Here is a 14,450-nt window from a genome sequence, read left to right as displayed (position 1 = left end):
GACCGCATCTCCTCCTCTTTGAACGTTTTATACACTCTCGCACTCTCCCTCGTTCTCGTTTTGGGCCGGCTTTAGTGGAAAGCCTCGATTGTGTGTGATTAGGACGGCAATGATTTTTCGCGCACGGCAAGTCAACAAGTGGCACATGCGCCACGCTCGAGTGGAAGAACTTTTTTTTCTTCCCTTCAAATGCAATGTTTGATGTGAATAAGTCATTTCACCATCTGGCCTGCAGACCTCCCTGGGTGCACGTGTGAGCGCATGCATTTCTTCAGTCCTGTCAATGTCAGTGCCCCCGCATTTCTTCATACGTGGATGCGTGCGAGTTTGTGCGCGCGAGTGTGTGACACTTATCTGCTAATTTGCATACTTCCATATTAGCGTTTCAGGGGTAGAATAATCTCTGTGATGACAGTCAAAAGGAAGTGGGCCTTTGTTAAGAGGCTTTAACGACATTTCTAGTGCGCTCCGATATATGAAGGTGCCCGAACGGGGCTTCCTGGAGCAGTCATGCGACACCGAGCAGATTAGCTGCAATCCGGATCAAGGGGGATCCTTTTATATACAAATCAACTTCAAATCACTTTTTAAGCCACTTACATATACACGCCAAAGCAGAATGCTAATGCACTTTTCATTGCTGCAGTTTAGGGAATGGAAGGAGATTAGATGAATTGGTGTCACTAGTCAATGCAAGTCGTGCTCGGAAGGGGGGGCTTAACTGAGAGGAACGTTGTGCATTGGCAGCGTCTCTTCTGCTCTGCTTTCGTTTTGCTCAAACTCGCTTCTAACTTTCACACGTGTATTGTGAGTTGAAGAGTTTGCTGACTTTAATTCCTCATTACCCACCTGTTGGGTATCCAAAGCAGCATCCTGCTGTGATGCAGCAGGCACGTGTGAACGAATCGCGAATCTCACAAAACTACACGATTCCCCGAACGCAGGGGTAGGGAACTGCGGTTCCTCGAGAGCCATATCCTGCCTGTTTCTATGTCCCTCCCTCCTCCAACGCACCTGATTCAAACGATCAGCTCATCAGCAAGCGGTGTCGAGGCCTGAACAATTGCATCAGGTGTGTTGGAGTAGGGAAGGACCAAAGACAGGCAGGATATGGCTCTCGGGTAACGGGAGTTCGCTACCCCTGCCCGAACGAATGCATTCTGCATGTGAAATAAAGACTTTGGGATGACAAAGTGAAGTTGTCGCTGTGACGGAGGTGGTTGTGGGTGTGCGGCTTAGGGGTGCATTGTCTGCGAGGAGCCGCCTGCCTGCTGCCGCCGCTGCCGCCTCCCGCGTACAGTGGCAACTTCTCCCGTGCACCAGCTCGCCCCTCCCTCCCCTTCATCCCACAAGCCACATCCATCAATGACTCTCCCTCAGTGTTTCGTGGACAAAGTATATCCACATCCATTCGTGCAGGGCGTTTTATTGTCCTAGATTTTAATGATACGGAGGGGAGCAACTGCACTTGTGCGTAAAAGTGAAGAGAAACGTTTAGGCTCAGACGGAAGAAGTCAAACCACATTCATGGAGTTATTTATTTTGCTGATACTGTATGTAAATCATAAATGATATACCTTATCAAAGATTTGTGTGGAAATGCAACTATGAAGCAAAATGAGTAAAATGCGGAGAAAAACATGACACTAAAATTCTAAATCCTATCCAAAAAAGTCATGTCTGGATTATAAAGGTTGAGATACAGACCGTTTCTGTCACTTCTATTTGGTGAAGCTGGTGGTTTATTATTATTATTATTATACGCAACGTTTTGGAAAGGAAACACTCACCACACTCGAATATTATTATTATGATTATTATAATTATTATTATTATTATTATTATCCCCAAAGTTGCGTTGTCTTAAATCGTTGGGTTGGGTTTTGCAACACAAGTGTGCGGTTTCTCATTTGAATCTGTTGTTTTTTCTTATTGTTTCATCTCCCCTCCATCCATCCTTATCTGATCCACTTATCTTCACGAGCGTCGCAGGCGTGCTGGAGCATGTCCCCGATGTCTTCCAGCGCCCTAAACTGGTTGCCAGCCAATCGCAGGGCATATATGGACGAACAATCATTCACACTGACAATCACACCTACGGACAGTTGAGAGTGTTCAGTTAACCGCCCATGCAAGTATTTGGAAACTGGAGAAAATCCACGCAGGCACGGGGAGAACATACAGGAAGGCCACCCTGTTTGTTATCTCTAAAATGTTATTTTGCAGAGCATGTTTTGGCATAATAATTGGGCAGTCCAACTTCAATAGTGGGCAATATTTTGCAAACAGCCGGCCCTCTACAACCCCCCCCCCCCCCATCCCAGCACACCACCATCACACCCCCACCCCACCGACTCCTCCTGGCTGCTCCAGTGCGCATCGGCTCCTCGCTTCTCGTCTTCACTCTCCTGTCGTTTAGCGCCGCTGCATTGACATTAAATCCTCTTCTCCAAAAACAATCAATTGTCTATATACAAACGGGAAAACTTCACCAGTGATTTAATGTCACGGCGCGACAGAAAATGGAACTACCAAACAAACTTCGCTTGCACCGGTGCCCGATTTTGGCGGCAGCATTGTTATTACTACCTGCCTTGACGTAAGTGCGCTTGAGAACTATTCAAAATTATCCGGAAACTGTCGGCGTTAAAACACATTTATTGATGGAAGTTGACGTTTCAAAAGTCTTTCAAGTAATTCTTTCGATTTCATTTTTTAAAAAACAAAGATGTCACACAAATTTGTGACAAACCAAACACAAACACAACACGTGTGCATTGATTGATCTTTGTATTTAAGTTTGAATTTCATTTACTGTTAATCAAGCTTTTTATTTATTATGTAATTGTTTCTATCTATCTATCTATCTATCTATCTATCTATCTATCTATCTATCTATCTATCTATCTATCTATCTATCTATCTATCTATCTATCTATCTATCTATCTATCTATCTATCTATCTGTCTGTCTGTCTGTCTGTCTGTCTGTCTGTCTGTCTGTCTATCTATCTATCTATCTATCTATCTATCTATCTATCTATCTATCTATCTATCTATCTATCTATCTATCTATCTATCTATCTATCTATCTATTTATGCAAAAGGTCTACATCAGATTGTACTGTGTGAAGTCAGTTGAAAGCGCTTCGTGTTGAATGAGTTGAAACATTTCTGAACGCATCCTCACTCATTGCATTATCATCACCTCGGCGGATTTGCACATGGGGTACAAGTTGAGTATATGTGCTGGTGTGGCCGCAGTGTGCTGTGTAATGACATCCTCAGCCTGAAGGTGGCAGGAGATCCGGTCCTAACCTCCAACTCGGTGTGTCTGCGCCTGGCTGGCCTGAGTAAGCGTCAGATGAGGATGTGCATGCGTCGACCCGACGTGACGGCCTCGGCTCTGCAAGGCATACAGGTGGCCATCCACGAGTGTCAGCACCAGCTGCGGGACCAGCGGTGGAACTGCTCGTCCCTGGAGGCCCTTGGCAAGCTGTTGCACCACAGCAACATCCTCAACAGAGGTGAGAGACGCATAATGTGACGTAGCTTACCAAAAAAAACCAAAAAACTAAAACTGTGGATGGATGAGAATATTTCGCATATTTTTTTTTGTATTTGCAGCTTCAGAAGAATAAGTTGATCTCCTTTTGATCGGAATCCAGAATCGATCCACTTTAAACCTGTGATTCACAACCGGCTGTGCTGTATGAAATGATCCGATTTGACTGAATTGGTCCTAAAATCATTTACAGTATTATTTATCTGTCTAAGCCATGGCGTGACGGGCAAAACAATTAATGCTCTTCCACTAGATGGCAGGTGGAACATAATGACCCATGTATCATAATCATCCATGTATCATGTATATTGTTTGTACTTGAAAACAGTCAAAAAGTCATCAAAATTCTAAGTATACAGTACATTACTAGAAAATACAGTTACCCTACTTATTGCCGTGGCTGTGAGTTAGATCAGTGCATATACTGTACCTTTGACAGGCATGTTTTCGATGACATAAAAAAAAATGTTTTTTTTCCCCGTTCCCATAAGCACTATGAAAGTTGATAAAAGTATTTTGTGTGCAGGAAAGTTTTTTATTGTTGTTCCAAATGTTCAAAATGAGTACAGTGGTGATACTTTTTACCTTTCGTACTTTTACATTTCAGAGTTTGTAGTGTCTCTTTAGCGAAGGTGTGGAATCCATACTCCTACCTTTAACAGGGTCACTTATTATTATTTGTGTTATTTCTTTGGGTGGTGCAGTGGTCAATTGGTTAGCATGTCCACCTCACAGTACAGCGGTGCAGGATTCGATTCCGGCTGCGGCCTTGCTGTGTGGAGTTTGCAGGTTCTCCCCGAGCCTTTGTTTTCTCGCTGTTTTCTCTGGGTACTCCAGTTTTATTCCACGTTCCAAAAACACGCATGGCAGGTTAATGTAACACTAAATTGTCCCAAGGTGTGATTGTGACCAAGAATGGTTGTTCGTCTGTGTCCCCTGCCATTGGCTGGCAACCAGTTCAGGGTGTCCTATGGCCTGAAGACAACTGGGATAGCTTCCCACATCGTCACAATCCTTGTGAGGATAAATTGATTAGAAAATGGATGGATGGATGTATGTATTTATTTATTTTTGCAAAGGTACCTCTAGTTTTACTTGAGTACCCAGAGTAAGAATCGTTAACATCTCTGTTAGAGGACACAATCTGTTTTTAATCCATCACAGTAATGGGCAGTGCAAGTCGACGCATTCAGTAGCACATTAGTACAGAGGACACAGGCTGCATTCTTAGCCCCTCTTCCATGGAAGCCCGACACAAAGAATGAGACTAAGGGTTGTTTTAGTCATGTTTATACCATCGTGCATTGAGACACGACTTCATTTCTGTGGTGCAGTTGTAACTCAATACTTATATTTGAAATCATATGAATGGAAATGACATTAACCCTCATATTATGTTGAAAAAAAATCACATTGATTATGTTGTGGGTCATTTTGACCCGCACTGTAAAAATCCACACAAAATAGTCAAAAAACAGGTTACACCAGTAACAACTTTGTTTAAGATGATGTAAACATTCAGATAAGAGACAGACAACAGATTTTTAATCCCAAAAGTATGTTTAATCCATTCCAGTCAGTCTTATACACACACAGACACATACACACACATACACACACACACACACACACACACACACACGCACACACACCTGAATACACAGTACAAAGAAAGAAAAAGACAGAGAGAGAGAGACACACACACACACAGAATGCAGAGATTTAAACAGATCGTGCATCATTGTTAGAATTCATTGTGACTCCTTCTGATGTGCTCAACTTGGCCACAGAGGGCACAAAGACGGGGTTCACAGCTACTTTAGTGACTAAGCAAGCTACAGTAATATAAGTTACTTTTCGCGCAGATAAATGCTGCAATAAAATTCCTTATGTGAGTGATGTCGTATTGACTGTATGCATGTGTTGCTGCACCATTTGTTTCTAAATTTCCAGTGCTTAAAGCAGGGGTGGGCAATTCCAGTCCTGAAGGGCCGCTATCCTGCATGTTTTCAATCTTTCCCTGTTGTAGCGCTCCTGATTCAAATGAACAGCTTCCGCAGAACTTGCTGATGAGAGATAAGAGGTGGAAAACATGCAGGATAAAGGCACTCCACGACTGGAATTGCCCACCCCTGGCTTAAAATGTTAAAACATAGCCACGATAGAGGCTATGACGTTTCTCATTATGTGTTAGCATTTAGCTAGCAGACTTCAAAGAAAAGTTATGTGGTTGTCTTAAATAGACAAGGTGCAATTCTGTAAGTTAGGGCTTACGTTGTGTACTGCATCTGTTCCCACAAGGTTTTCGTGAGAGTGCCTTTTCGCTCGCCTTGTTAGCAGCGGGCGTGGCACACTCCGTGGCCTCGGCCTGCAGCCTGGGCAAACTGGGAGGTTGCGGCTGCGAAAGCAAGCGTCGGCGGAACCATGACAAGCTCCGGTTGAAGCTCATGCAGCTGCAGCTCCAGACACTGCAGAAAAGCGGCCTGCCCACCCACCTTCGCGCCTCGCAGCACACTGCGCGCTTCAAGCCCTTACCTGATGAGCTCAGCTCCTCGCAAGAGACTTGGGAGTGGAGGGGTTGCAACCATGACCTGCGTTTTGGGGAGCGTTTCTCCAGGGAGTGGCTGGACTCCCTGGGATCCCCGAGAGACATCCACGCTCGTATGAGGATACACAACAACCGAGTGGGACGCCAGGTGAGCAGGCAGACTTCTTCATGTAACTCTGGTCCTCAGGTGCAAAAGTCTAACGGACTCACATATTGATGAGTTCATTAACGGTGGTGGGCGTGTCAGTAATTTTCTCCCAGTGCTTCATTCATCAATCATCACTTGGGTCATCTGTCCGTCATCGTTAATTTAACTGCACTTCCTTCATTGCTAAAATACCATTTGTCACAACTTTGAGACGGTCAGTAAAAAAGTGTTTACAAGGGTAACTGCAGCGGTGGGCACATAGGGTCAATGTCACCAGTCTGTCATTCATGATTCACAAACAGCCAGCCAGCATGTCTGTCATTATCACTCCCTCATTCCGTCATTATTATTTCACTCATACTTTCTCAATATGGGACAATGTGATTGCGGTCTGTGGCACCAAAGATTACACAACACAGCTTGCTGGGATGACGTGAAAAAAGTATCACTCTTGGATTATGGCAACCAAAATGTAGCAGCCAACACAAGCACAAATCTTCAGATTGACGGGTGATGTTCAACCTTTTATTTTTCTGTCGGAGGATGAGGAGCCCCTTCTCCGCTTTGAACAACCCTGGTGTCGTCACCCCTCGCAAGCAAACACGCAAGGAATGCATGTCTCCGTCATTCAGCTAAACATGAGCCCATCACTGACGCACTGAGAAGGTCCGTCTGTACTGGTCCGGGTACTGACGAGTCTGATGATAGATGAAAAACAGCTTCCGTTGGTGCTTAGTTGCTCAGTGTTTCCAAGGTTCCGTCGGACCTACTGTCTGTACTGATTGAATGCCCACCTCTCTCCATTAATTAGTCAAAGCTGGGTGTAGAGGTTAGCCAAGCAGACTAGCTACATGGCATCATATCGTTTTCCACGCATTTTTCTGGACACTCGACTCTATATGCAGGTTGGCATTGCAAGAAAAAGCTGACAGTTTGACCTAGACCGGCTCTCGCGCGCGCACCTGCGCACACGTGCATGTGTACACACGCATGCAGTGTAGGTACCTGCACACCTATGATGCTCACAACCTGCTCCTTGCCTGACAAGTTTGTCATACATATGCAGAACTTTGCTCAACAAACTCATAATACAAGCAGGATGAAATGTAAGTACTTTGTCAAAAATAACATTGTGCTGAGTTTCATTTACTAAATAATGTCATTTTATTTGCAGTGAATTCGCCTGATTTGGATTTGGATTCGCTAGCTAACAGACAATGGGAGCCGGTGTCACTATCAGATGCGATCGGCCTGCAACACTGTGTCGGGGTGTTTCACAGCTTATCCATAGCCATGCGTATCTGATCTGCTACCATAATTCATCTTTCCACACACAGATCGTAGCTGACAACATGAAGAGGAGGTGCAAGTGTCACGGCCTGTCAGGGAGCTGCCAGTTCAAGACCTGTTGGCATGTATCACCAGAGTTCCGGCTCGTGGGTTCAATACTGAAGGAAAAATTCCTCTCAGCCATCTTGATCAACTCCCAGAACAAGAACAATGGAGTTTTCAACCGTCGAATTGGGAGCCTTGGCCGAAGAAGGGCGGGGAGCCTGAACACAGGCCGTGGTCACAGCTTATCCAGAGAGTTGGTGTACTTTGAGAAGTCCCCCGACTTTTGTGAGCGTGACACGGCCACAGACTCTTTGGGCACCCACGGCCGCGTGTGCAACAAAATGAGCCACGGCACAGACAGCTGCGGCTCGCTGTGCTGCGGCCGAGGACACAACATACTGAAGCAGACCCGCAGCCAGCGCTGCAACTGCAGGTTTCACTGGTGCTGCTATGTTCTGTGTGAGGAGTGCCGTGTGACAGATTGGGTCAGCGTGTGCAAGTAGAGCCCCGAGCCGTCCAGTCCCGAAGGCCATAACGTTCAGGCGGTACAGGGCACTAGCCACGGAAAGTCCTTTTTACTCTGCTGTTGTCCATGAGATTGTTGTTTTGTTTGTTTTTGGTTTGTTTTTTTGTTCCTTATGTGACACTAAACCGGACATCTTTTGGAGCTCCCCATCATCCGGTGTGAGTTTACCATTTGTATCTGCCGGTATTGTTACAAGGCCAAGTCATGGTGTGTTTGGATGCATTCCTTTCAGTCCTGCTGCCACATCTAATTGATGTGTTTTATAATAATAATAATAATAATAATACATTTTATTTGTGGGCGCCTTTCTAGAAACTCAAGGACACCTTACAACAAGCAGTTAAAATCACGAGTACAATGTTAAAAAAACTACATCAAATAAGATAAGAAAAAATACAACAAAATAAATAAATAAAACAATGGCTTTATGGTCTGAGTGAATAGGCTTGTCGAAACAGATGTGTTTTGAGGCGGGATTTGAAATGTGTTAATGAGGCTGTATTACGAAGGTCAGCGGGGAGTGAGTTCCATAGCTGGGGAGCAGAGCGACTGAAGGCTCTATTTCCCATGGTGACGAGGCGAGCAGGGGGGACAGAGAGGAGGACAGAGGAGGAGGAACGAAGAGAGCGGACAGGCGTAGGAATATGGATGAGGTCAGATAGGTATGGAGGGGCTAGGTCATGAATGGATTTGAATGTGAGTAGCAGGATTTTATATTGAATGCGGTGTAAAATGGGAAGCCAGTGGAGATGTTGGAGGACAGGTGTAATATGGTTTATGTATGGCGTGAGTGTGATAATGCGGGCGGCTGAATTTTGGACCAGCTGAAGCTTATGGAGGGTTTTTTGAGGGAGACCAAACAGAAGGGAATTACAGTAATCGAGTCGCGAGGTGACGAGGGTGTGTACAAGTATAGCAGTGGACTGAGGAGTGAGAGAAGAGCGGAGCCGGTGGATGTTTCGAAGATGATAATATGCAGAACGAGTGATGTGGTTGATATGTGAGGTGAAGGAGAGGGTGCTATCAAGGATGACACCCAGACTCTTGACCTGAGGGGAGGGGGAGATGGAAGAGCTTTCGAAGGGAATGGAGAAGTTGTTTATTTTGTTTAGATTGGATTTAGTGCCTATAAGGAGGAATTCAGTTTTATTGCTATTCAGTTTGAGGAAATTTGAGGTGAACCAAGATTTTAATTCCTGCAGGCAGTTGGTTAGGGAGGATGGTGGAAGTACGGTATTAGGTTTGGTAGAGATGTAGAGCTGGGTGTCATCCGCGTAGCAATGAAAATGAATGTGATGTTTCCTGAAGATATTACCCACGGGAAGAAGATAGATTAGAAATAGCAATGGGCCAAGGACAGAACCCTGAGGAACACCTGAAGTGAGGGGAAAGGGGTGAGATCTAAAACGTTTGAGCTGGATAAACTGGGTGCGGTCAGAAAGATAGGAGCGGAACCAGGAGAGGGGGATGCTGGTGATGCCAATGGAGGAGAGTCTGTCGAGGAGGATGGAGTGAGAGATGGTGTCAAAGGCTGCACTGAGGTCAAGCAGGAGGAGGATGGCGAGTGAACCGGAGTCAGCAGAGAGAAGAAGGTCATTGCATATTTTGAGGAGGGCAGTTTCAGTACTATGGAGGGGACGGAAGCCAGATTGAAATTGTTCGTATAGCTTATTGGAGGAAAGATGGGTGTGAAGTTGAGCAGCTACTGTTTTCTCTAGAAGTTTGGAGATGAACGGAAGGTTTGATATGGGACGAAAGTTGTTCAAGTCGCAGGGATCAGAGCCAGGTTTCTTCAGTATGGGAGTGACAGCAGCAGTTTTGAGATGAGATGGTACAATGCCAGTAGAGAGGGAAGTTTGAATAATGTTAGTGATGAGAGGGGAGAGGGCCGGGATAGAAGCTTTGACTAAAACAGTAGGGAGAGGGTCAAGCTGACAAGTAGAGGATTTGGACTTCTGGATTAAGATGGAGATTTGGTGGACAGATGGGGATGTGAATGCAGAGAATAGGTGGGTAGGAACCGGGGAGAATGGAGAAGGAGGGTTAGGAGCAGCTGAAGGGGTGAGTTGCTGGTGGATAAGTTGGATTTTGGATGTAAAAAATGAGGCCAGAGTATTACAAAAATCAGTGGAATAGAGATGTGAGGGAAGAGTGTCAGCAGGTTTAGTGAGTTTAGAAATGAGTGAAAAGAGTGATCTGGGGTTGCCTTCATTGGAACTGATTAATCCAGAGTAGAAGATTGATTTGGCTTTGGATATTGAGTCCTTGTAATGGAGAAAGTGGGTAGTGTACATTTCTTTATGAATGGCGAGTCCAGTTTTTCTATATAATCTTTCAAGTTGACGGCCTTTTGATTTAAGTTGTCTGAGGGTAGGGGTAAACCAGGGTGCTGTTTGGTTGAAGGAGACAGTTCGGGTTTTGAGTGGGGCCAGGATATTGAGAATGTTATGGAGATTTGTATTGTAGTGTGTCAAAAACTCATCTGTTGTAGAAAGACAATCAGTACTGGGGAGGTTGTTGATAAGTGATTCTAAATTGTCCGGGTTAATGTCCTTGATTTTACGGAAATGTATAATGCGTTGTGGGTTGGATTTGAAAAATGACAGGTTAACATTGAATGAAAGCAATAGATGATCTGTGTATGGGAGGAGATCGGTTTTACAGTTTGTTGGTGATAATCCAATACAGCAGATCAAGTCCAGAATATGTCCTTTACTGTGTGTGGGAAAGTTGACATACTGTTGAAAACCAAAACTGTCCAGACAGGAGGTAAAGTCTTTGGTAAGTGAGTCATTGATATTGTCCATGTGTATATTAAAATCTCCTAAGAGAATCACATTTGGTGATAGTGTATACAGATGAGTGAGGAGTGTAGTAATGTCAGTGATAAAATTCTTGTTTGATTTTGGTGGACGGTAAATAGTGGCAATCAGTGTGGGAGTTGATCCAGAGAGCTGTATAACAGTCGCTTCAAAAGATAAAAAAGCAGGCACATTTACAGGTGCAAATTTCCAATCCTCGCGCAGAATCATCGCGAGGCCGCCTCCCCTCCCAGTCGTGCGCGGCACAGCGTGATAAACAAAGCCCGGTGGAGTAGCTTCATTAAGAGTACCATAATCATCTGGCTGCTGCCAGGTCTCAGTCAGACACAGAATGTCAAACTCACGGTCTGTCAGGAGGTCGTGGATGAACTGGCCCTTGCTCGTAAGGGAGCGGATGTTCAGTAGGCCAACGTTGACAGGAGTGCAGCTGCGAGCGACCGCGATGCTATCCGACCTCGGGACGCGTGTCAACACAGAGGCATCCGCACGGCGTCCGGTGTTCTTCCGTGGGCGGCGAGCGGTGGACCAGAACGACCTGATGGAGCTGGAGTTGTCGTATTGATAGTTTCGGCGTGAGCCCCGGTGAGTGCACCTTCGCCGGGGCACGTAAAGGATGTCCGGGTGTTGGAGCAGAGCAGGCGGTGGTGGACCGTGTTGATTAAAGTTGAGTTTGAGCTCAGTGGCTGCATATTGGTGAAGCGCTTCCAATGAGTGGTGGAAAACACACAGAGCGAACCAGCAGAAAGCAAGCCACTCACAGCTGATTGACATAGCCGGACCGGAGTAATGAAGTCGGGAAGCGGCAACAGTTAGTGGGTAAGCTAGCCGCTAGCCGCAACTCAACGACAACTCAATACTCGATGACAGGTAATGACAGTTCGGCCGATCGAGTGTGGATTGATCATTGTTCACTCGGTGACCATAAAAGCAGGTCGACATAAAATATGTCGGCTATAAAAGATAAAAAATTGACATGAAATGGACTTAAAAATCAAAAAATCACGGGGAGTAGCGGCGTCCAAAATTCGCCAGCGTTCACTCCGGAAGTGACGTCCGGGAGTTTAGGTATGGCCAACTCGACTTTTAACTCGACATGTATATTTGTAAATCTATTTTTATTAATATTATTACTGTGTTGTCATTGGCTGAGGGCTCGTGGCCAGAACAGCCCGGTTGTAATTAGTCTCTTCTAATGCTCTTTAATTTTGCTACAGAGTTTGTATATCTTGCGCCTGTGGTTTTGGACGCACAACAAAAACTTGTTTATTTTTATTTTTTTTTGTGTTATGTTTTTTTTCCAAATACAAGTTAGATTTAGTTGATGGATCAGTTTGATTTCTCACGGATATAGAGGCACACCTGGTATTCTCTCAAATGGAGATTGGAAAGCTGAAGTATTTCAAATAAATTCCGTAAGAGAGTCATTGCTTCATGGCAGATGTTACTCATGACAACAGTGCTGACTGGTGTCAAGTGTGTGACTATTTGCTTAGAAATCCTGATTGAGCTCTGCTCTTGTTACTTGATACTCTGCACTTGTGAGTTGGTCCCACTGAAGTAAAACCATTGCATTATAGGACAGCCATTGTATGCATGAAAGACGGAAAGCTCAATGCAACGCTCATCTTGGAGGCTTAGTTATACCCACAAAATTCCATGAGAGAGGCATTTAGTGGCTGCAGTACATTGTTGACTTAAATATGATTTTTAAAATTAGTGGAGAGAAGTACCAGGAAAGCAGAAAGCAGTCTTTGCTGCACCAGAGGAGGATAATCTATCCGGAATTGATACATTTACTCCAATGTGCTGTTGAGATGCTGTAACATGGTTGCCAAAGTAGGGGCAATGTTCATCTGTCCATTTTCTATTCCGCTCAATCTAAGTAGGATCACAATTCATCTGGAGCCCATCCCAGATGATTTTAGGTCAATAACAGGATACAGACTGGAATGGTTGCCAGTCAGTCTTGGGGCAAGACCCCAGTCCCCAGATATCAACCTTGAGGGGGGTACATGAAATTATTGTACTCTATTCGTGCAGCACTGCTGCTCCCATTAAACAGTCTTGAATGGCACTATTTTTGACAACCTTGGAAAGTATTGCCATCGACAACATCTACAGTACATACTTAGAGACCCCACCGAGAGTATGTCGACGGTGCAACCAGTTTGGATGCGGCAAAGTGAAGCAATTTGTGAGGATGCCTTGTGCACATGTGCCTTGGAGCTGTATCATCAAGTTAGAAGTCATTGGATGAATTGCTTTTGATTGTATTATGCCATTCTAACTCCATTTTGAAAATATAAGTTGCTGATTTTATTGGTAATAAGATGGCAATATCCAGTACTCTTGATGACCTGCGTTTCTCTCTCATGCACTTTCAGCAAAATGTTCATGCCAGCAACTGGCTGCTGCACCATTTGTAATATCTCCAATGTCTGCACGGAAAACCTGGATTTATTGCAGATGTACTTTTGGTACAGAGTTAGGTAAATAGCTTTTACTCCCGAGGAATGGCTGCGCCAGTGGCTGAATCGGCTACTCTGTTTGTTTTTTAGTGCGGGGGGAAAGAGACAGCAAGTGCTATGGAATGATAAAGGTCCGGATTTCTGGTTTGCATGGATTCATACTTTCACCCCAGAGCTCCTGAAACACGAAATTTCCTGTCACCATTTCCGCCATGTGTCAGACAGAGTTGGTGGATGGACTGGAATTGCTTTCTCCTTTTCCCGATCTCTCTGTCATTGCTGCAGAGTGAGACTCATGCAAAGAAATACATTGACAGCGGCCGACTAATGACAACCAGACTGGGCTGAAATTAAAGGGAGGCGAGCAGAGAGGAAGTTGGGAGAGATAAAAGTGACCCGCAATGATTGACATTGTGATTATATGTACGAAGTGAGGCGATTGCGTGTGTTTAGCTGGATACAAAGATAGAAGATTGTGCGGATTTGTGCTGCAGCGCAGGAGTTAAAGGACAAATGGGGGCTACAGAGAAGGGATGAATAACGTGCACACTGTATAAATACAAGCCCCACAACATCTGCTTCTCAATTCCCCTTTCATTTTTGATGTGGGACACGGCCGGGAAGGAGAGCGGCAGAGAAAACACAAGGAGGCAGCTACCCAGAACATCAAAGCCCCTGCCCTCAACATGCAGGCCCTCATTAGTTCAGCTAGCAGAAGCCACCAGACTTGTGATTGTGTTTGCTGGGGTTCATGCTGGCAAACACTTCAGAGGAGAGCTTCCTTTAAGTCATAACTAGCCGCCCCACCTCCTCTGCCACCGCTGCCCCAGCCCGTCGTAACCCTCCTGCAACCCTCACCAAAACTCTCGGCTCACACAAAACCCGCCGTGAGCCCCTGCTATCCGCTCCACCCCGTAATCTGGCGTGCAGCTGCAAACATCTGCTCCGCACGTTATTCTTGCGCCTTCAGCCGCCGCATTGATAAACACATAGCGTGGCTGCAAGCAGGCTCCAATTTCATCCTCCTGTTTGCTATCTG

At 45.2% G+C, this 14,450-nt stretch overlaps 1 protein-coding gene across 1 annotated transcript; it reads left to right on the top strand.

Moving 5' to 3' along the window:
• Window positions 1-2,384: 2,384 nt before the first annotated feature.
• wnt10b (wingless-type MMTV integration site family, member 10b) lies at window positions 2,385-8,378 on the top strand. The gene is made up of 4 exons (XM_052058146.1): window positions 2,385-2,599; window positions 3,264-3,526; window positions 5,866-6,260; window positions 7,598-8,378. The coding sequence occupies exons 1-4, from the start codon at window positions 2,523-2,525 to the stop codon at window positions 8,096-8,098; spliced, it is 1,236 nt and encodes a 411-aa protein (XP_051914106.1). The 5' UTR covers window positions 2,385-2,522; the 3' UTR covers window positions 8,099-8,378.
• The last annotated feature ends 6,072 nt before the right edge of the window (window positions 8,379-14,450 follow it).

The sequence above is a fragment of the Hippocampus zosterae genome, chromosome 2, assembly GCF_025434085.1.
Source record: "Hippocampus zosterae strain Florida chromosome 2, ASM2543408v3, whole genome shotgun sequence".
NCBI lineage: Eukaryota > Metazoa > Chordata > Actinopteri > Syngnathiformes > Syngnathidae > Hippocampus > Hippocampus zosterae.
Note: the sequence above shows the minus strand (reverse complement) of the source record. Positions and strands in the feature narration are given on the sequence as shown.